Genomic DNA, 23,331 nt, shown 5'->3' with positions numbered 1-23,331 from the left:
TAAAAATACCTCAAACACCTCTGTCAGCAGCGGGATTTCAAATACCTCTGCACTCTCCTGGACCTGCATGAGTAGGGATTTGTATTTTACCCTAGTGATTCGATCAATGTTTATGATATATGTGCATATGACATTATACTTGTGCACAAGACAATTTGATTGTATAGGAAATAATGACAGTCTCTTGACCTTGGGCCGAGGGTGAGTGTCATTACCAAATGTGTGTGTCTGTCAGGCTGAGTTTTGACAAGAAATCTTTGAAATTTCCTGTCTTCCCTGGCGTAGGGAAAAGAGCAGCTGTCAAACACACATGCCCAGAGCCTGCACTGAACACGGCACTGAGCAAACTCATTCAGACCAGTGCGTGCACTCGAACAAAATCAGTTTATTCCTTTTCCAAACTAGATCTTGCTATGTAATGAATGCAGGAAAAAACAAAGCAATAGAACACCTCGAAAACAGTCCAGTATGAACGACTCTGCTATGTTCAACATTAATGTGGCACACCGTAACCCTGCTGGCACAGTATTGGAATTCAGAGTCATATCCGTGCCGAAATATGGAGATCACAGCATCATTGTCTTGAAGCCCCTACTTATAGTTTTCCCACTTCATAACCCTTCATAACCCTCCCACTCTCACCTCCTCTTCCCCTCAGGGCTGTTGTCTTGGCCTCCAGGCAGCTGTTCATTAATAGAACATTTCCATCAGTATTAATTTTCAGGATACCTCTCTAAAGTCATGCCACTGATCTGATTTTGTGTTATTTACTTCTGTCTTCATTTGATTGTCAATCTGGCTTTAAATGAACCACTCAGAATAAAACATTAACAGTAATTTAACTAATTTAGGTTTGCTTGTATTTCTCTGTAGGGTGACCATGGTCTGAGAAGTGAAAAACTGTGTTGAATACAGTTATTGCTCACAGCTCTTCACTTCAATGAGTGTCAGACAAATGAACACAAAACCACGTGAAGCTCTTTTGATGTGTTGGTTGAGTCATTTTACATTTCTTACAGTCACATACTATTGTATAGTAGTACACACCTGGTGAGCAGGTAACCACTGTAATGTGCACTACAGTTGTTTCACAGCAAACTTTCCAATGAAGCAAACATGTTCTATGTATTTTAAACAAAACTAAACAAAACAAAAAGTAGATTTTGTTATCTACCTGCTACTTACAGCCTGAACTTGCCTACATTCATTCATGGTTTGGTTCATTAAGGCTTTTTTATCACTCTTCAATCATCAGTCACATCATTGGAAGATTGCGTAGTCATCTAAACAGACGTACTTGACTCTCCCTGTGTCTCTGGTGTGCATTGCCTCTGCCTCTGCCTCTGTCCCCGAGGGAGGGCAAGACCGCCTTGCTCCTCTCAGCAGCTTCTCCACTTTCCGTTCCCGGCTGTCGCTGACTTCTCTTCCACAATCTTCCCGTGCCTCTCTCAGCAGTGGAGCTGAGCTACTGAAATAGAAAATAATAAAATAAAGCGCTTGAGTCTTCTTCCTTTTCACTGAACCTCTTCTCACTGCTTCCCATTCCTCTTTTTTTCTCTGAGCACAAAGGACCCTGTGGCTCTGTCTCTGGCCGTGAGGATGTCCAGATGGCGTTGCTTGCCTGTGTATGCGAGATGGATAATTCTGCTCAGTGGGGCGCTGCTTGTTCCCAGGTGTCCTGTGAGGTGCGGCCAGCCCGGGACTGGGTGGAGTCGCAGGGTTGACACTACATTGGCAATGCTCCTGAGGATTTATCTTTCTTCCCACCTCTAAGAAAAGCGAAATTCATTAATTCTTTAATTAGCAATTCAACTTTCTTGTTAGCTGCTTGCATGAAGTGGCACTCCACAGTAAAGATGGTCTTGCCCCTCAGCGGGGCAGATATCGTCTCACATCTTTTTAATTCCCCTCCTTGCAGCTTTTGCAGTTTTCCCTCCTTTGCACAATCTTTAATTTTTTCTTTTCCACTTCCATTTTTTAATTATTATTATTATTATTAATAATTGGTTTTATTGTTGATTTAATGTTTTTACTTATTTTAAGCTGTGCAGAAGTGTAAGCTACTGGAAACAGAATCATCCTATCTTGCTGCCATGGATCAAACTCAAAGGCTGCGCTTTACTGTACTAGCTGCTGCAGACACTGCCTGATCAATGCCTTGTTATTTAGGTCTCTAAGGGCTCTGGGAGCTGCATGAGGGCACACTGCATCCCATACAGTGGACGGGGAAGCCTGCACAACTCCTTCCAGCTGTCTCCGTCCACATCGTATTCAAGGATGCTTGGGGTAGGCACCTCCTGAGAATTGTGCCACTTCTTCCCACCAATCAGGAGAACGCTGTCTTCCACCAAGGCCATGCCATAGGAGAATCTGTCATTCAGCAGAGGCTTCAACCTCGTCCACTGATTCTCTACCGGGTCGTACTTCTCGATGTCACAGAAGGGTTCGTACATCCCCAGGAACGTGTAGATCTTCTCCTTGATGGTGGCCATTTGGTGGCCGAAGCGAGCGATGGACATGGCAGCACGCTTCTTCCACTGATCCTCCAGCATGCTGAAGCTGTACACATCCCTGCTGCTCTCTCTCTGCTGGGCGAACATCCCTCCTGAGGTAAAAATGGTGTCCTTGTAGACACAGCTGGCCTGGCCGTGCATCTTCTGCGGAAGGTCTCTGGCTTTCTGCCATTTGTCAGTCTTGATATTGTATACCTCCACAGAAGAGAGTGGCGACTCAATCCCACCCCTGCCACCAATGGCGCATATCTTGCCATCTACTACGCAGCACGAAAACTGAGCCCTCCTATCAATCATCCCGGCTGTCTCGACCCATATGTTGAACCGGGGATCGTAGCGGTGGACCTGATTAGTGACCAGCGTGGTCACTGCCTTTTCATTCTCGTTGACCTGCAAGACCTCCCCGCCCAGCACATACAGGAAATTCCCTACCACACAAACACAGTGGCTCTGAACTTTGCTCCGGAGCTCAGTGAGGGGCCTGAATTTCTTGAAATAGGGGTCGAAGGCCAGGACTTCGCTCACAAGCCCCTCAGCCTGAGTGCCGCCCCCTGTGAGAAGGATCTGGGTACCACGGCTCCTGAGGGTTGTCTGTGTGCTCTGAACCAGTGGCTGCTGGTGACCCAAGGAATGGTAATTCAGTGCCTTTAGAATCAGGCCCTTTATGAAGGGAGTTTGCAGGGCACTGTTGGTAGAGTAGAGGTTGGTGAGCTCCTCTGCGGGGATGAGCCCGTACCTGATCTTGCTCAGCACGAGGTTGCTCCTCACAGTGGAGAGCTTGTTGCTCCTCAACCACTGCAGCACTAGGGTCAGGAGTGGGAGCTCCCTGACTCTGGGCATTTCCTCGGAATCCAGAACTTCTAGGAAAGATTCTGAGTTGAGCTCCAGAAGCCCGGTGGAATCCACAGCGCAGCGAAGCAGCTCACCCAGCTTGCTGCCGATGTATCTGTTCGCAGCAGACAAAGCCCCGCGGATGCCATACCTGGAGGCGACATTGGCGAAGAAGCAGCAGTTCTCCGGGCTGAGGTTGTCGGTGATATACTGGCCACACAGCTCGATGGCTTCGATGACTTGAAGGTAGCTGGCTGCTTCTAAAGTGTCCTCCAAGGTGCCCGGGGAGACGGAGAGCCAGGAGGTGTAGATGAAATCCAGGATGTGCTGGAGTCCCACAGAAGAGATCACCTGCAGGTTTATCAGTTTGGCTTTGGATTCTCTGGTGTAGTCCTTGAAGAGTGACCTGAAATAGTCACTGGAGCACGCCAGGAGAGTCCTGTGTGCTGGGAACTCTGTGCCGCCAGCCACCAGCACTATATCACAGAGCGCATGATCTTCCCTCAGTCGCTGGTACTGTGACAGGATCGTTTCTCCATGGGTCTTGCTCAGCACCAGAAAATAGCTCATGATGCATAGTATTTAAGCAAATGTTGACGGCTGGCAGTAAAAAAGGAAATAATTAAAATTGAAATCAAGCCCTGAAATCCAGCAGGAAAGAATCAAGAGAATCACCCGGTGACAGCTTACACTCCTACAAGATTTCGGCCACACAGCCCTTCAGGCATCTGACAAATTAACAGGCTAATTTGAGCTAATCAGTTCTCTCACCATCTCTTGTTCCTTTTTTTAAGCATGTGATCCGTTCTGGGGGTCCTGACTCGATGGCCCTGCATTGCAGAGCAAATGACTTGCACTTAATGGTCACCAGGCTCCGTTTATGAATGTCGAGGAAAGAAAAAAAGTCCTGTCAGGAGCCTGGCAATAGGCTGCCTGCATCCCGTGATGCCCCTGCTGTCTGTTCCTGATGTAGCATGCTTACTCTTTTAGCTTCCCGAGCCTCTGGAGTGCAGATACCCTCTAGTGAGGTGAAATTACTGGGCTGCCCTTTATCAGCCTTCCTGAGGATATCTGGGAATGGGCAGATAAACACAGTGGGCTTAGGCGCTTAGCTTTCTGAACTCACTGGTAGTAAATAAGCTGGTTAGTCACCGGTAAAATTTATCTTGAATGCCTGTGACCCTGATGTTTTGGTATCAATGTAGCTCACAGCTACAGGAATAGAATACACAAACACACACACTCATTTGGGCGGGATCAGTGAGGCTGCAGGGGGTGTGAGCAGTGCTGCACAATATCTGCGCCCTAAGTTCGGAGAAGGCAAACCGAGGGGCAGACCGGACTTGGGTTTCTGTTTTTCCAGAAATGGATGAGTAGATTAAAGGCTTTTTTGTTCGTTTGTTTTTGATTCATCCAGATTTCAGTGCAGCTTCAGGATTCAGATTAATTATCTTCTACAAATAGCAAGTGGCTTTAGTTTACAACTCAGTGTGAAAGAGCCAAGGGCAACCGGACCACCTTACAGCCCGGCACAGTTTCACAGGCTGATGTTAAGTGAGAATTAATGCCTGGCTGGTGATTATGAGCGAGGCTGAAAGCCTGCCAGGATTAATCACATAACAATACAGAGAGTCCACTCTGACGCTTTACCGTTCTTTCATAAGTGATTAAAAGTGTGCCAGAGCTGTCTCCTCTGGTCCGTATCCCGATTATCCTAACTAAGGGATAGTTAAGAAACCCTGTCTAAATTTCCTTGAAAATCAGAAATGCTGTCTATATATAAATATATATATATAGATTGTATGTTTAAACGGAACCAAACTGTGTTGAAAAGCGCACATTTTAAAAAATTGTACCACTTTACATCCGTTCCAAATGATTTCTAGTGCTCTTTCTGCCAGTGCGCTGGTGTCCGTCGACTTTCCTGGCTCTGGGGTCAGTCGTGATTTCATCCTGTGCGTTCGGCACCTCCTTTGGACTCCTCGCTCTCCAGGTTGTTTGTGCCCGGGCTCTCTAAATGTCAGAGGTCACACTGGTGGGTTTGTGGCCAGTTTCCTCCCTGCCGTCCTGCTCTGACAGACTGTCCTCTCAGTTTACCTTATTGTAGCTGATTAAGTACTCTCAAACTCAGCTAGGGAGCCAATTTATACTAACAGTACAACACATACTCCAATTACCTGTAAACACACACACATACACACAAGGATTGAAGTGTGAGAATAATTACCATACAGTTGTCATTCTCTAATAACTGTGAGAGCCAGGGGCCTGCAGACCTCCCTACTGCACCACCTGGGTATTGGGTTTATGCCTGCTCAGTGCCTGCTCAGGAGACCTAGTTGGTTTTTAGCCTTTTTTATTTGACAGCTTTCTTTGTGATGTGCACAGTTTGCAAGAAGCATGGAAGAAGTTTTTTTATGTACCCAGTTTATTGTGGATGGTTGAAATAGCAGGAACAAATGTGGTTTTTTGATTGTTTGTTTTTACAATGCTTTTGTAAAAATGCACTAAACGTGTCATCTATTTGGAGACAGTGAGTCTTAGGCATTCATGCTTATACATTCTCTCAGCCAGGATAATGTTCTGGCAAAGTCATCTCCAGTGGATGTGAATATCTGGGGGTTCGGGGCAGGGCTTTCACAGTCCTGCTGGATTCACTGTTAACCCATTACAAGCAGAACAACTGTTTACATGCTGTACTTCCAAAAGCGCGTCCTCTCCCCTACCAGTGCTAACTGTAAATCCAGCCCGTCTCATCGGCACTTTGAGCAATGCTCTGTCACGGCTCCGGGAACACGGGGAATGCAGTGGCAGCAGACAGTAACCGAGACTGTTGTGCAACGATCTGGACAACATGAGGTTGAATCTGAGTCCCTGTCCCCTCTCCCCTCTGCTCTGACCTGTGCTCACACTGCTCCACTACAGAGCTCTGCTGCCGGGGTGCAGGGTTGTTTACATGCCTAAAATTAGCTGTTCCGGGCCCAGGATCCTCAGAATAAAGAGCCACGCTTGAAGGGAAATTCAAGAGCTTTTTGCATTGCAACCAAAAACGCTGTATGGTAAAAGGTAAATTTATGGCAACAGCGATCGCCTGACCCCCGTGTCACGAGGAGTGAGGCTGAGGCATTTACAATCTGTTTTTAAGCGGAGAGCTCAGCTGGCCTCGCAGTGTCCAGTACCTCTTCCCTTTGATTTCCTGCACTCTGAGCCCTGAGACCTGTCTCTTTTGGGCTTTCATAAAAAAAGTGAACCAAGCTAGCTATAATCATAGCGGTTTACATATATATCTATATATGTATATCTATATCTAATGCTGTGTCAAAGGGCTTTCTGTTCATAGCACAATGATGTGTTGACTCTTGTCAACACACAAGCAGTCAGACTAATCAGACCCAGTGTATGTGTAAGGGGCAGCTTTGGGCACCTCTCTCGATGTGATTGAGTCCTGGTCCTGCAGTGCTCAATGCCAGCCTGCACTTTCAGGGTGTGCGTAGGGTTGACAGCCCTCCGTCAACACTGGCACTGCCCCTGCAAGGAGGAGCTGCATGTGACAGATCTAGCAGATTAACCGCACAGATGGGTCGGCCCTGTGCTGTTCAGAATGTGTATTATTGCGGATTTGTGCATTACGGAGCTGAGCCAGTCGGAGACTGTGCTTGCAAGCCTTGCCAAAATATGTGAAGCCGGCTGTCGGCTCCCCCGCGGTCCCTCGTGAGGCATGACTCATTCGACACAGAATTAGCCTGGTTTGTCAGATCTGTGTGGCTCCTGTCACAGCCCGGCCCTGGCCTCTCGCAGGCCCCCACTGCGGCCCTGTGTGTCCGACCTCCCAGCCCACACTGCCACTCTCCCAGCGAATCCTTTAAACTCTTGCTGTCTGAGACTTCACTGAAACTGCGTCAGAAAAACAGGCAGTGTGTCCACCAAGATATTGCTGTGATTTCCATACGTATAGTATATACATATGAAGATAGATGCCTGCATACATACATACATAAATACATACATACATACAATTATAACACTAATTAATATGAAAAGCTGCATTCTTGGCTATATGTACCTGCTCTAGACACGCTAAGATGCCTTCAGTATTGCAGGTATTGTTAATGATAATGTGTGGGGATGTGGGTTTTACAAGAGCTGCTCAATGCGACCACTGCACCACGGTGGAGGTGTGATTCCCGTGGAGTGCGCTCTGTTCGCACAAGCTTCCATCACCGCAGAGATCTGCTTCAGTGATTAATTGATTTAACATAGGAAAATACCTGAGAAATGTGAGAATGGATTAAAACACAAGTTTAGTTTCTGAGAAATCAGCTAGTTTTATTTATTCTTTTCTCAAAGTCCATGATGCGTATAACAAGGTCAGTGCAGCAGTCCCTTGTTCAGATGTAATACAGTATATTGCCAGAATTCACAATTAAGGACACTTTCAAATGGACCCTCTGAAAGAAACCTCTAACTGAAAATATTTATACAACAAAATTAAACCATAACCAAGTCGACACACAGCCTATAGTTCAGCCTTGCACCACATATGTAAACAAACCTTACTACCACCCTTACACCTGAGGTTTAGAAGTGAAATAAAATAAATACAATTTAAAAAAGCTCTGAAAATGTGTTGATTCTTCAGTTTTGTCTTGCGTTGCTCTTCACAGCTTCTGCTCAGGTTGTGGAGGCTGCAGGTTGTGTTGAGGGGTTGTTTCCCAATACGCTCTCCTCTGCAGTGTGGGGATAACACTTCTCCTTACAGAGGGAGTCCGAGGGAGTGGGCTGGCTTTCAGGATGAGAACAGATTTATTCCAATTCCGGTTTTGTATTTCCAATTTTAATAAAGGAGTCTAATGAAAGTCATCGGCACTACAGAGTCAATCAGACCTCCTACAATCCCCCATTCACCAGATATTATCTCTATGTGTTTACCTAAATCTTAGGTAACCGGCTTTGTAGAGAGACAAATTGCTGCTCTGAAGCATGAATGACATGTAACCTTAAAGATGCCGTACTTTTAGGGTTTTATCTCCTGAGGGGCAGAAACGAATGACTGGTTTACAGCAAGTACAGCAAGAGATGATTGTGGACCTGGACGAGCACAGAGAGAAGCGCAGTTGAACATATCCCTGCTTTCACATTCTCTAGTACACAAAAAACTACACACAGATCGATTTCTGATATAATAAAACACAATATGAAACAGTATTCATTCTCAATGCTGTGTATTTGTACGCAGCCACCCAGGTATTAGAACTGAAAATCCTGCTTAGCGACTTGAGTCTTGTTTAAAACCTCCAGCCCGAATTAATGACCTATGAAATGCTGAAACTAAAGACAAATATCTCTGTGCTTCTCGCAACAGGACTTACAACAGTGACATAGTAATCATCATCATCAGAACAATAATATCTGCAATAATAACAATAATACAACAGTGAAGATAAAATATTCAGCACAATCAAGCAGTGAAATTGTAACGCCGAAAACACAACACAGGGATAGCTGGATGCGACTCTTCAGCTATAACTTATAAAGATAAGCTTTACATTAGCATGCTTAAACACAGAAATGTAGTAATGATAATAAAAGGAACACAATGAACTGAGAATTCCTTCTTCTGAGTGCCCTGCTGTTCACAGAAAGCTTTTAGCTGAGGGCTGGAAATACCTGGGATGTTTTTAAGCTACAAGGCACTGACACTGGAGATGGCTGTCTGGGCCACATGTTGCCGATTCGTGGTCAATAGCCCAGCCTGTGTTACAGAGCACTGAGCTGCAGCAGCCACTGGGGGGCATGACACCTTAAAGCCCAGAGGTGGGGTGTCACTGATTGTGTTTGTCAAACCTAAAGTGGAAAATCTCTCAGAGTAAATAAAAAAGTCAAGAAGTGAATTGTTTAAGCATTGCATGTGGTTTCTGTAGAACAGTCGGTCAGTCAATCAGTCAGTCAGTGTGTCAGTGTGTCAGTCAGTCAGTGTGTCAGTGTGTCAGTGTGCTTGCTTGCTTATCACCGTCTACATTTTGCTCCAGTCTAAAAAACATGCAGTTGAAATCTTCCCCTTGTTTCCTGTCAGCAGGTTATAAACAATGCAGTTGATGTGTAAGCAGACAATCCCAAGGAAATATTGAAGGCAGGCAGACAGGCAGGCAGTGGATGTGTTAATGCCCACCATCCTGATCCCTCTGAGTCTGTCTGTGGCGAATTAGGACACGCCTGGACCTTCACTGCTGTGTGCAAATGATAGGGGCTGTATTTTCCCAGGAATTTAAGCTTAACTAAGCATGCAAAATTATATTTGTATGAAAGGGAATTGTGGAGCTTTAGTCCACACTGTATCCCTGGGGCACCTCTGAGGTGTTTGGTGTTGCAAAAAGCTTCTACATGCATATTTCCATGTGTCTGTGAAGGGCTACAGTGCCTCAGACATCACCAGAATAACTTCCCTATATATAGTTAGATATAGATTTGTATATATTTATTTTTATAATTATATTTATAGCCTAATAGTTAAAAATAGACATTCAATTTTCAGCAGGATTAAGTTGATAACAAAAAATATTTCTCAAAGGCTCGTCTGGGGCAGGCTCTCAAACATGGGCCACTCACTGGTATATTTAACAATGATTATTATTATTATTATTATTATTATTATTATTATTATTATTATTATTATTATTATTTTCTTACTAAATTGCTTTTGAATGGGATGCCAGCCCCTGCTCAGGGTCTATAGAAGGTAGTCATTCATCTTTATAGACAGTTTTACGAAGCTGTTAGAATGCAGTGGAGTTCTTGCAGTCTGTCTTGAGTCTCTGAACAGCTCTCCCAGCCCGGCCCCAGTCCTGGGGAAGAGACAACATGAGCACACGGTCACTTGGAGGTACTGCAACCCGGCCCGGCGCGCTTGTGTTTTCACTGTGTGTGTCTGTGCGCTGCGTGTGATTCTGCTCACTGTGCGTTTCCATTGCCTGTGTATTGTGTGTGTAGCTCAGGGCAGCCGTGATCCTCAAAGAGTGCAGAACACTCTGGTTTGCACAGGGCACTCTGACAGAAGTTAAAGATGAGGAGCTGGCCAGATATCACATTCACAAAAACAAGAACATGCAAATGAAGGTGTTCAGCTTTGGGTCTGGTGGTGGCGCTGGAATCCTGCCCCCCGGTGGCAGAGGGAACTGTCACGACCCCAGAAGGGCAGGAGTGATAGTGTGAATGGAAACACAGCACTACAGAAGATCTGCAGGAGCACCGCAGCCTACATCCTGGCATCGCAGGGCCAGTAATCAGAGCGTGTGCAGCAGGACTACAGCGGCAGGGATCCACATTCTCCAAACAGGGACCTGCTCTCTGACCAGCCTCTCAGGGGTCGGACACTGACACCGTGTGGCTGCAGGAGCACAGCGAGTGGAGTCGGGTGTCAGGGACTCCAGTGTCTGTTCCTCTATTGTGATAAGGAACGATAGTAAGTCCCTGTGTGCTGCATCCCCAGCCCGGGTTGCAAAGGCAACTTCCGGAACTAAACCATTTAAAAATGAAGTGAATCAATAAATAACTACACACATGCATAAATGAATACCTTATAGTAGAGAATAACAATCGCAAATGATAGGACCTATTTTCCACTGTGGCAAACTGTCTCTCTGACGTCTGTAATGGAGAACACCGTAAGGGCTGTACCTGTTGCCTTAGTCTTTAGTCACCCATCGCAGCTCGCTCTTCACGTTCTGGATCTCGGACAGGTTGACCGCTGGTCCAGGCAGCTTGACCGCCCCGGGGAGCTGCGGCTGCTTCTTCTCTGCGACCACATCGGCGGGAATGTGCTGGGAGACACATACACACACACACACACACACAGAGACAGATACAGAGACACAGAGAGACACACACAGAGACAGAGACACACATGGACACACACCCACACACACACACACACAATTACAGAGACATAGAGGACTAGTTAGGTTTCAATATCGTTTTTAATCTAGATTTTGGCTCATTAAAGGCATTCACTGTCATCTGTACACTTTCACAGTTTAACTCGTAGTCTTTTGATTGATTAGGCAGCAAATCTTTATTTTTCTTTATTTTTTTATTCCAATACCTTTTACTACTGTACCTTTACCCAAGCACAGCAGGCTTTTGCACAGAAATCCAACACTCCCTGCTCTCCTATTTTCAGTCTGCTGTCCTTGTTGTATTTTCTCGTTCTTTTTGTCGCCAGCCTGTTCTAGTATGAGCTTTTTATTTAAAAGCATTTCTTCATGTCTCCATGTAAATGTTCATGACCTCAGGTAATGAGAAGGGCAATGCACAGTGTAGCTGTGTGTCCAAATACGTCAGGACCCACCCCCTGTGGTTCACATTTCAGTAATTTGTTAAAAAAAAAAAAAAAAAAAAACTGATTTGAAAGTCAAAACAAGACTTTATATTCTTTTTTTTTTTTTTTTACATATGTACAGTGAGGGAAAAAAGTATTTGATCCCCTGCTGATTTTGTACATTTGCCCACTGACAAAGAAATGATCAGTCTATAATTTTAATGGTAGGTGTATTTTAACAGTGAGAGACAGAATAACAACAAAAAAATCCAGAAAAACGCATTTCAAAAAAGTTATAAATTGATTTGCATGTTAATGAGGGAAATAAGTATTTGACCCCTTCGACTTAGTACTTGGTGGCAAAACCCTTGTTGGCAATCACAGAGGTCAGACGTTTCTTGTAGTTGGCCACCAGGTTTGCACACATCTCAGGAGGGATTTTGTCCCACTCCTCTTTGCAGATCCTCTCCAAGTCATTAAGGTTTCGAGGCTGACGTTTGGCAACTCGAACCTTCAGCTCCCTCCACAGATTTTCTATGGGATTAAGGTCTGGAGACTGGCTAGGCCACTCCAGGACCTTAATGTGCTTCTTCTTGAGCCACTCCTTTGTTGCCTTGGCTGTGTGTTTTGGGTCATTGTCATGCTGGAATACCCATCCACGACCCATTTTCAATGCCCTGGCTGAGGGAAGGAGGTTCTCACACAAGATTTGACGGTACATGGCCCCGTCCATCGTCCCTTTGATGCGGTGCAGTTGTCCTGTCCCCTTAGCAGAAAAACACCCCCAAAGCATAATGTCTCCACCTCCATGTTTGACGTGGGGATGGTGTTCTTGGGGTCATTCCTCCTCCTCCAAACACGGCGAGTTGAGTTGATGCCAAAGAGCTCGATTTTGGTCTCATCTGACCACAACACTTTCACCCGGTTCTCCTCTGAATCATTCAGATGTTCATCGGCAAACTTCAGACGGGCCTGTACATGTGCTTTCTTGAGCAGGGGGACCTTTCGGGCGCTGCAGGATTTCAGTCCTTCACGGCGTAGTGTGTTACCAATTGTTTTCTTGGTGACTATGGTCCCAGCTGCCTTGAGATCATTAACAAGATCCTCCCGTGTAGTTCTGGGCTGATTCCTCACCGTTCTCATGATCATTGAAACTCCACGAGGTGAGATCTTGCATGGAGCCCCAGACCGAGGGAGACTGACAGTTATTTTGTGTTTCTTCCATTTGCGAATAATCGCACCAACTGTTGTCACCTTCTCACCAAGCTGCTTGGCGATGGTCTTGTAGCCCATTCCAGCCTTGTGTAGGTCTACAATCTTGTCCCTGACATCCTTGGACAGCTCTTTGGTCTTGGCCATGGTGGAGAGTTTGGAATCTGATTGATTGATTGCTTCTGTGGACAGGTGTCTTTTATACAGGTAACGAGCTGAGATTAGGAGCACTCCCTTTAAGAGAGTGCTCCTAATCTCAGCTCGTTACCTGTATAAAAGACACCTGGGAGCCAGAAATCTTGCTGATTGATAGGGGATCAAATACTTATTTCCCTCATTAACATGCAAATCAATTTATAACTTTTTTGAAATGCGTTTTTCTGGATTTTTTTGCTGTTATTCTGTCTCTCGCTGTTAAAATACACCTACCATTAAAATTATAGACTGATCATTTCTTTGTCAGTGGGCAAACGTACAAAATCAGCAGGGGATCAAATACTTTTTTCCCTCACTGTAGTTTTGTCTCCTGGTCTCAGAGTGTGTGTTGTGGAAACTGCTCTGCTCTGCTGGGCTATACTGTGCTGTACTGGGCTGGGCTGTACTGTGCTGTGCTGGGCTGATCTGTACTGGGCTAGGCTGTACTGTCCTATACAGGACTGGGCTGTACTGTGCTGTACTGGTTTGGGCTGAGCTGTACTATGCTTTACTGGGTTGGGCTGTGCTGTGCAGTGCTGCTTTTTTCCTTTTCCTTCATCTTAACAGGTCAAGGGATACGATGTTGCTCAAAATGTATAAACATTATTATACGGTCAAACATTGAAGTGTTTTTCCTATAGCTAAAGAAGCTTTTCTGTAGGCTATATGATGAATTGACCAGCTCTACCTGAATGGATATGTGTGCAAATGTTTTATGGTTGTTTGAAAAATGTTCATAATATATTGCCATCAGTCTGGTGGTAAATTCAGATGCATGCAGTAATTTTTATTTGTAGTTTTGTGTATTTTGCATGTAGTGATGTGCATGATCTAACTTTTTTGAGGGGGGGTTGTCTTCTCATAACAAAGTGTTTACATTTATGTGCAAAAATGAAAGAAAAAATGCAAGTCCTGTCGGTCTAAGAGAGTTTAAGAAATGTGGAGCCAGACAGTAACACACTGACTGACTGACTGACAGTAACATGAGCAGGCATGTGTGTGTGTGAGAGAGTGTGTATGTGTGTGTGTGTGAGAGAGTGTTTATGTGTGTGTGTGTGTGAGAGAGTGTGTATATGTGTGTGTGTGTGTGTGTGAGAGTGTGTAAGTGCGTGAGTGTATGTGTGTGTACAGGTGAGCACTGTGTGTTGTTCCGGGGATCTGGGTCTCACCTCCTCCGCTTCCACTGACTCCTCTCTCCTCTTCACAGGATGTCCCACTCCCGGACGCAGACCCCCCATCGGGATATTGAGGTTGGCCTGCAGACAGAACACAGAGGAGACGCCGAGTTTAGATCCCGTTCCGGCGCGGCACCGGCCACCGCTCTCCTCCTGCTCCCACACACCTGCCGCGCAGCTCAGCCTGCCAGGAACCTGTCCACAGAGGAACTGCTTTCCAGCAATAATCGCAGAGCAGAAGGACAGTACCTGCAGCCTGGGAAGACTTGGCAACTAAAATATGAGCTGGGAATAATTCCTGAAGGACAGACTGACTTCTTTTCCCAGCATCCTGCTCTGTGAGGTGACAGGTCTTGTGATGATGCCGACGCTTGTTCAGAAGCCTACACCTACTGCAAGTGTATTTCACTGTTGTCTGCATTCATGGATTGCAGATTTGGCTCTATCCCTCCTTCGGTTATTTAGCTGAGCAATGTTATGCTGCTGCCTCAAATTGTGTTTATCTTTCCCAGTTTACACCGACTCTCCCCCTGTTGCCATAATTTAATGAAAGTCAGGCTCTTTTCCCAGGGTATCACGGGGTGGATTCCTCTGTGGCTCTTCTAAAGTCATTTCTGCACGTTAATTACTTTACATTATTAAGAGTAAGATGCCGGACACCAGCTTCCTCTTGTAATCCAAGCACAGCAGCCCTGCTGGGGTTTCACATCTTTTGGAAGAATACATCGGCCACGGTAGATCTTCCCATTCAGATTTTAGAAAAGTGAGGAACCGCCTGAACAGAAAGTCGAGAGTTCCTTGTCTAACCAGGTTTCTTACAAAGCTGGTGGGGAAGCTCCTGTGAAAGCGGAGTTGCCCCCTGGCCCACTGACACACAGGGAGATGAGACAGTCTGAGGACTTTAGGAAGGAGTTGGTCTCCTGCAGTGCCTTATTATAAACACCACTTGTTTGACAAGTTTATTTATTTATTATTTTCACAGGTGTATTTTGTTTTCATTTTGATAGACTTCCCTGGACTTTCATTTTTATTTTTTAATTTTGTTTGTTTTTTGTTGCCCTGGAACAACAGTTGCCAGGTAACTGTCTTATTTCTCCTATAGATAACGGGTATGTCATAACAGGAAAGGGTTAATTAAAAGGCTTCTTTAATTATATTTTATTTTATTGTATAGTATCCACTAGAACAGAATGCAGCCTGTCATTCACTTATTTCCAATCTGAAAGGTCATCTGAACGCGTGCCTTGTCATTGTGCCATGCTGGTGTGGAGCTGGGCTTTGGGAGGGATGCTGGGAATCCTGGGACGTGCTAGATGGTGAACACCATCGCAGCTGCCCTGCTCATCCATGACCTGAACTCCACATTATCTTCCTTGCCCCAGATGTTTAATAAAAGCATCCTCTGTCATCACAACATGTTGTTTGTCGTTCCAAACACCGTCAGTTACTTTTTTCACCCTTGTTCCGTTCTGTACATTTAATATATGAAATATTCAAGATTTAAAGCCCTGATTTTAGAAACAATTTCTAACTGTGCTCCTTTAACACTCCCACCCTTCATATTCAGACCCTTGGCACAAACACACAAACACAAGAAGACACAGAAACACACTGGTGGTCAGAGCACAAAGCCCGCTTGGGTTTCAGTTTACAGCACGATACACCGCACCTCACCTGCCCGGTGGTCAGAGGTGTTTTAAATATCGCAAATGGATGCATTTTGTAGATATGTTAATTGCACACCAAAATATCCTTTGCCTGCATGGATGTTATTCATTTTATCTCTTTATGTACATAGTGTTATTATACACTCGCTCTATCTTTGTTAAAAAACAAAACAAAAAAAGTCACATAGTTTTTAACAAAATATAAAAAGATATGTGTCTATTTTCAACTGATGTATGTAGTGTGTGTGTGTGTCTATACACACATATAAGATATATATATATATATATATATATATATATATATATATATATATACACAGTATATTATATTGTTGCTACTATCCAGTTGCCTCTATGGTTAAGGTAAGCTGTTTCAGTATGGCCTGCTAATTTAAAGACATGTATTTTTAGTTCTGTGATGTACACTTGAAGATGGATATATAGGGTTTGCAATAATACAAATATAAGTATATTACATTGTTGAGCTGCACATACTATAACAGGGTCTATTTTTGTATGCATTATAATTAACCGAATGTCTGGGATTGTTTTAATACTCTGACACTAAGTGTATTTAATAGGGCAGCATTGTTAATCAGCGCTGAGGGATGGAGACGATACTTGTCATTGCACGGAGACACAAGCCAGTCTGATACTCAGTGAATGTCCTGTGTGCATTAACCGGTTTTGTATCAGATATTTTAGCATTGTTAAAACTGTATTGTAAAAAGAAAAGGGTTCCTTGAAGAGTTCTAAAGTCAGGTTTTTTTTTTTTTTGTCTTGGTGTACAAAACATACTTTTATTAATAAATTGTTTAATGTTTAACTGCTCTGCGTGTCTGATCTCTGAGGTGTGGGCGAGGCCTTCACAGCAGATACGTGCTATTGGCCAGGGAGGCTGTTGTTCAGCAGGTTCGTCTGAGAGTGTCATATATACCACTGGATACCAGAGCAGTGGCCTCAGTGTGTACAGAGCCTAGACTGGATTCTGGAGCCCCCTGTTGAGCAGTTTAAAAATATACTTTACACTTTACTCTTACGGGGTCTTCACTTCATTTTGATACCAATCAACTCGGAATGAGGCAACAAACGCACAACTGTACAAGAGTCTCCCTGCACACCTTTCTTCAACTGTCTAATCTGCATGTTTTGTACAGCTGCACGATGGGCTTCAGGAACTCAGCACCTGATTAATCCCACAGCTGCCCAAACATTGCTACCCTTTGATTGGCTTACCTGCAAGGCCTTGACGTTGGATGACGGCTGCTTGGACATTTTTGCACAGGGAAGTCCGGAGTCCTGCAACGCAACGAGACACAAAATGCACAATCATTTAATGTGCGGAGCAGGCGAGTTCAGAGAGGCGCGCAGGAGGACACTGCCTCTGAGTCCTGCCTGCCAGGGGCACCGATGGTCTTTGGGCTTCTGTTTCAGGGTTGCTTAGCTACTCCTGTGGAGAAGAGAGGCAGTGTGCTGGACCTAAATCATTCATGGGCAGAAACGCTGATACCCCTCATGGGCCTGCTATCCAGGCTGAGACCCGGACAGGCTGGCCTACGCAGCTACAGGGGAAGACACCAGATGATAGTTTGTGTTTCCTTTCATTTTCAGTTTAAATAGATTTAAAATGTGAAAATAACTCCTTAATGTGACAAAATGAACTCCTTAACACAGTGACAGTGACAGTGAGTGAGTATGAGACAGTAGAGAGTAGACAGTAGACAGTAGACACAATAGACAGTGAGTGTTGCACAGGGAGCAGGCAGCTGCAACAGAAACACTGATACCCGGACACCCATCTCCGGCACTCCTCTGCCTCTGGGTGCTGATAACCTCTGCAGGTCAAACTGCTTTTCTGACTTTCAAAAGCACCTCAGAGTTGTGATCCTGAGGATATCCTTACTTTTCAAATATTTAAACCACTAGTGTAGTCTATGTATACAGCTGAATGGGATAGGTGTGCCTGTGCCTGTGCCTGTGCCAGTGCATTTTGCAGGACACATATTCTCTGTTAACCCCCAATGTCGAAGACCTGTTGCTTCGTTGGTTAACAAATGTTTTTCCAGTGCAAACCGAGAGGAATTGCACAGAAGCAATGTGTCTGCCATTTTTTTGTCACACTTTCATTGTCGTTTTCACTGCGCTAGCGGCACATGTTTATGACATGCCATAGAATCATTAATTATGTCACTTGTGTTTCATTCTGCTGTATGCTCACACACCCAATCAAACAAGAAATTGCTTTTAAGCTCTGAAAGAAAAGCCCTGAAAAATGTGTGTGTGTCTGTGCTTGTATTAACCCAGTTTGAGGCGCTATCCTCACAGGAGCTGCAGGGCTGTGTTCTCATTGGAACTGGTAGTGTGTCACGCCACAGTCCATGGAGATGGCCTTTATTAAATTAAATCCCGACAAAACTTATTATGTCCAATCCCCCTCTGAAACACCCTCGCCACCGCACTCAGAGCTGCTCATCTGAACGTGAAAAAAATAATCTCTGACAAGGTTTTGTGCATGTGGGCGTCTCTGTCTGTGTGCCTGTACGTGTGTTTTTGCATGTGTCTGTACCGGAATGAATCTGTCTCGGTGCGTGTGCAGATGTATTTACATGCATGTGTACCAGAATGTGTCTGTCTGTGTGCCTGCAGGCAGTTTTTCTTATTCCTAATTCTCCTGTTAGTTTTCTATCAATAATCCCAGCTTCAAGTTAACGAGGCATTTTGTCAACATTTGTGGCTCATTAGGTGTCAGATTTTATACGGTTCACTGGCTAATTTAGTGGCATCTCAAACATGTATATATTTGTAGGAATCTAGCCTCATCCTTGTGTAGTACGATCCAAGGTCTGACAGTGCAGTGCTCGGCCTGCTGGCTGTGGTTGGCTGATTTACATTTGCACCACCCTGTCAATCGCACAACTGTATGTATACCATCGGCCCACATACTGGGCTGAACACACACTTGTGCTTTTTTATGTGTGTGTATGAAATGTTTTGTAATACTAATGATGATAATAACAATAGTATAATAATAATAAATAATAACAACAACATGAAGGTATCCCATGCTGCAAAAACTCCTAGCCAGTTGAGTGTTCATGTGCTATTAATGAACTTGCTGCCGTGTTTTTTGCACGTTGTTGTAAAGTATACCAAGTAAGCGACCACTTTAACAGGGCTTTCAGCTCAGGAAGGAACCCCTGGCACATGGACACAGCCCACCAGCCTGCCTGCCATGGTATCCAAGGTGCTGTTATTTACACGTCAACACAGAAGTCAGCAAGGCGGACAGAGACCAGGCCTCGGCTATTTATAACTCCTAAAAGCAGCTGTCTGCACAGCCTCTCTCCCTGATCCAACAGGCCCCGCCTCGCTGCCTCTCGTCACTCTTTCCATTATTCAAATACCATGTAAAAGGATAATAACAAACACCCTGCATCCTAATAAGGTTGTTTTTTGTTTTTTCCTTATCAGATGAAAGAAACGATGAATGCACATGCATGCTGTATGGGATACTTTCCCCATCATGCAAAGCAGATCTCATCATTCATTTTATTTTCATTTCAGGACAGCGACTGTGGACAAACACCAGAAAAAGTCAGCTCTCTAAATAATGAGAACAACCAGAGGAAGACAAGGAGGAAGAAGAAGAAGAAGGAGGTTTGGCTGTCCCAACACTTTTCTCAGGATCATTAAGACAGCAGAGCCAACGTGATGAAATACAATAAGGAAATGCAAATCAACCCAATGTCTCTGTGCAGCATTCTCACACTTCTACACTTCTATTTAATTTATTTAAGTATGTATTTATTTATGTATCTGATTATTTATTTATTTTAATTACGTCCTTATGCCTTAATAACTCTTGGGAAACTTATTTTAATCTTGGAAGCATCAGACCCAGCTGTGCGATACTACACAATACTACAACTAACGTCCAGTAAATGCCAGATCTTCTCTGAACACCTAGTGCCTCCCCGGACCCGGGGTGGGGTGCTGTGTATCAGAGCAACAGCCCCAGTCACCGCGACTCTCTTGGGTGGGAGTGCAGGGCGCAGGGAACACAGGAAGGTACATCATCTGTAATTATATTTCTCACAGGACAAAATAAAACCATGGGCGACTAGGTTCTCTCATTACAGCCCTCGATGACTCAACAGGTTTTAACAGTAAGCTATTGTATTTATTTATTTTTAGAGGTTGTTTTTTGGCCTCCTAACACTCAGGAACGCTGCTGTTGTATTATACGCTCGGTGCAAGTGAGTCGCAGGGAAAATTAAACACATTGTTCACTTAAACACAGCAACAGAGCAGAGTAATCACTATTATTGACATCTAATGCGGCTAAGGTTGTTTCTGGATTTGATTATACATCGCAAGACACGGTCCCCCTAACATGTAATTCATTCTAAAGGAGTCAATCAGTCCTTTAATTTATATTGACATTATAATCTTTTCTCTACAGCAGTCTTCTACATCACAAAAGAAACAAAAACTTACTTTTTCTGTCTGGGTTCGTGACCCTGAAGACTTTTACATAGATACGCTAAAAATGACAACATATTAAACTCAATAAAAGTTTTTTTCCTTTAATTTAAGTACAAAGAATTACTCATCTCTTCTTGAATGAAACCTCTAATATGTATTAATACAGCTGCATCTGCTAAACAGCTGGACTACTCTGGACTTCTCCTACCTGAATGCAGAATGGCACAGGTTTGTAAAGCCTTTGAGTGCAGTTTTCCCACCTGGACGCACAGGGCTGGACTAGGAGAACGGGTCACAAGCCTCTCCTGGATCTGGGAGTGAACAGTGCTGCTGCTCAGGGCTGATGCTCTCTCTGGGCTGAAGGCAGTTTGGTAGGCACTTGCAAAGGGATTCCTCTCATTACTTGCATTTGTTCTTCCTAAATATAGCCTTTGATACACGGAGGGGCCTGTCTCTCCTGCAGCTAGAGAGGCAGTGGGAGAGGCAGAGGGCCCAGGCTCCAGAGGGAGGGGCTCAGATGTCAGTTGAGGAGAAGGGGAGCCGAGGCTAGAGGAGGTGGCGGAGGAGTGCGGCGCACAGTCACTCGCTATACTGGGGGCCTGGCCTCACACTCTCATAGACACCAAAGGTCACGGCAGTAGGTAGAGTCCTTGCAAATGTTCTACTCAAATGCTTGGCTGTTGCAAATGTTCATTGACAAATAATGTGTAAGCACTATATCCAAGGAAGGGGGAAAAAAAAGGATTTAAATAATTCAAAGCCACCTAATCTCACCAATTTGCATCCTTAATTACCATGAGGCGGACTACTTGTAGTATCACTGTAAGGAGGAAAAGGAACTGCATTTAATCTCAAAAACAATACAACACACACACACACACACACACAAACACTCAAATTCACACTCACACACACACTATTAACATGAACGGCTTCCAAAAATTACATTCTACAGCACCTGGATGCCTATTACTGTCCTTCTAATTGATAACACTATCTATTTCCTCACTGGAGGCTTGTGAGGTTTCCCCTGTGTCGACTAATTTTCATAAAGAAGTATATAGCTCAAGCGCTTACCTGTGTCTGGTTAAAACACTATCGATATTGCAGCCATAGTCGTCTCAAATATCACCACAAGCGCTCGCCTCCAACCTGCTCAGTCAGGACGTTGCTGCTCTGCTCCTCGCTTATTAAAAATCTGACCTAATTGAAAATCTGAGACACATAGTGGGTGTACGTGTTTCAGATCCACCAAATGATTGGATCTCAGTTTGATGTCTGGCATCGGAGAGCCAATGCTGGGAGCACAAACTGTCAACTTTGAAACCCTGGAAGCTATTCCGATGTTATTCTTGTTCTACCTAAATAAATATAAAATTTTTCAGACTTTACACCTTGATGTGGCGGCTTGTGTTGATGATAAAACATATACAGTGCAAAAATACAAACAAACAAACACCACATGCAGTTGAAGAGCGCTATCAACTGAGTTGCCCTGAGCACATGGAAGTGTTTGGACTCAAATATGCTAAGAAGAAGAAGAAGAAGAAGAAGAAGAAGAAGAAGAAGCAAATGTCATTTACATTTACTTTTTAGACAGCATACCTCATTTATAGGAATATCTGGCAGTTGAAAAGTTATGTAGCTAGCCAGCACAGAGGCCAGGTCACAAAATGAGCGCAGCACATACCCCAGATATAAAGCCTGGTCCTGTTCAAGGTTCAGTCAGCCTCTTCACCCTGTCGTCCTCGCCTGCACTGTGTCCTGCTCTGCCAGAGGATGACTGAAAGGTAAAGCATAGGGCCTGCCTGGGCTAAGCTGCACATGCAAATTCAGATTTCCAGGCACCATTGTAACACTTCCTCCATGAGCAGAGAAACAGTGTCTCCTGTGTTTGGCACATTTTAGTTGCTGTTTTCCTTCAAAAAGCAAAGCCTGCCATAAATAGTGTTGATTGAGAACAGTTTCATACTTTGGTTTAAATTATTTTCTGATCATAGGTGCTGGTGATACCATTCAACATGCGGTAGCAGGTTCACAATCTTTTCTTTTTGGCAGATTGGCAGTGCTTTAAAGATTAGTTAAATTAAGTACAAATGTGGTAAAACTATGGGGAAATGATGGTAAAATCATTACAAAATCTAAAAACGTTAAATACGTGGCATAATATTGTTACACATGTGGTACAATAATAGTAAAAGCATGGTAAAAACATGGGGGGCATTCGTAAGGGACAAGGGGCTGGGAGAGAAGTGTAATCTTTGTCAAATAAAATGTGTAGATCAGTCATTCATTAAAGTGTTGTAGAGGGCAATGGTGTGTCAGGGCTCTGATTAAAAATGGGGGCCATATGGTCTGTGTATGTATTTGTGTGTATTACTATACCATATTTTTACTGTGTTACACCACTCTACACAATACCATTTTTAACTATATGGTAAACATGGTAAACTATACTTTACCACTTGTTTACCACGCTACATCACATTACACCTTACTATATTTTAACCACAGTACACCACACTCTAATAGTATTTTTACCACAGTACACCACACTACAGACAAAAGTGTCACAGCTGCATACTATGCCCATGCTGTAGGACATTTCTTGTTCCCTTACGACACTTTTAAGCTGCCTTTTGCCACACATCATTTCTTTATTGGGCTTGTATTTGCATATTACAGAAGGTTTATGATATGACAACAGCTTAATTACTCTTGGGGCTATTTACATTGTCTGATTAGTAATGATAACAATAATACTTACTAACTGACAGACTCTGATCATGAACATATTACTATCCTACTTAATGTTACAGACTATTCCCGATGCATACTAATTAAAAACTAAATGATACAGAATTGCAATTGGAAACTATCCCTGATCTTAACCTGCACACCACACACAATAACACACGCTAGAACACCTGCGGCGAACG

At 44.1% G+C, this 23,331-nt stretch overlaps 2 protein-coding genes across 4 annotated transcripts; both read right to left on the bottom strand.

Annotated features, from left to right (window-relative positions):
• Positions 1–370: 370 nt before the first annotated feature.
• Positions 371–4,274, bottom strand: klhl34 (kelch-like family member 34). Its single transcript, XM_066699026.1, has one exon. The coding sequence runs from the start codon at positions 3,912–3,914 to the stop codon at positions 2,166–2,168; it is 1,749 nt and encodes a 582-aa protein (XP_066555123.1). The 5' UTR covers positions 3,915–4,274; the 3' UTR covers positions 371–2,165.
• A 3,370-nt stretch (positions 4,275–7,644) lies between these two features.
• On the bottom strand, positions 7,645–23,296 carry smpx (small muscle protein X-linked). 3 transcript variants are annotated; one of them, XM_066699024.1, is made up of 6 exons: positions 23,160–23,296; positions 22,083–22,175; positions 17,144–17,206; positions 14,235–14,321; positions 11,019–11,161; positions 7,645–10,186 (listed from the first exon to the last, which is right to left on the bottom strand). In XM_066699024.1, exons 3-5 carry the CDS (start codon positions 17,180–17,182, stop codon positions 11,027–11,029), a joined length of 261 nt encoding a protein of 86 aa, XP_066555121.1. In that variant the 5' UTR covers positions 17,183–17,206; positions 22,083–22,175; positions 23,160–23,296; the 3' UTR covers positions 7,645–10,186; positions 11,019–11,026. The 3 variants fall into 3 exon arrangements, with proteins under 3 accessions (XP_066555121.1, XP_066555119.1, XP_066555120.1); XM_066699022.1 differs by lacking the exons at positions 22,083–22,175; positions 23,160–23,296 and adding an exon at positions 20,601–20,745; XM_066699023.1 differs by lacking the exons at positions 22,083–22,175; positions 23,160–23,296 and adding an exon at positions 20,653–20,737.
• Positions 23,297–23,331: the final 35 nt, after the last annotated feature.

This window comes from Amia ocellicauda, chromosome 3 (genome assembly GCF_036373705.1).
Source record: "Amia ocellicauda isolate fAmiCal2 chromosome 3, fAmiCal2.hap1, whole genome shotgun sequence".
Lineage (NCBI taxonomy): Eukaryota > Metazoa > Chordata > Actinopteri > Amiiformes > Amiidae > Amia > Amia ocellicauda.
Note: the sequence above shows the minus strand (reverse complement) of the source record. Positions and strands in the feature narration are given on the sequence as shown.

Coding starts and splice junctions, on each gene's coding strand:
- klhl34 (XM_066699026.1), bottom strand. CDS start 3,914: ATGAGCTATTTTCTGGTGCTGAGCAAGACCCATGGAGAAACGATCCTG.
- smpx (XM_066699024.1), bottom strand. CDS start 17,182: ATGTCCAAGCAGCCGTCATCCAACGTCAAGGCCTTGCAG. Junction 14,322..17,143: donor CCAACGTCAAGGCCTTGCAG/GTAAGCCAATCA, acceptor TTCTGTCTGCAG/GCCAACCTCAATATCCCGAT. Junction 11,162..14,234: donor AGTCAGTGGAAGCGGAGGAG/GTGAGACCCAGA, acceptor TGTGTCTCCCAG/CACATTCCCGCCGATGTGGT.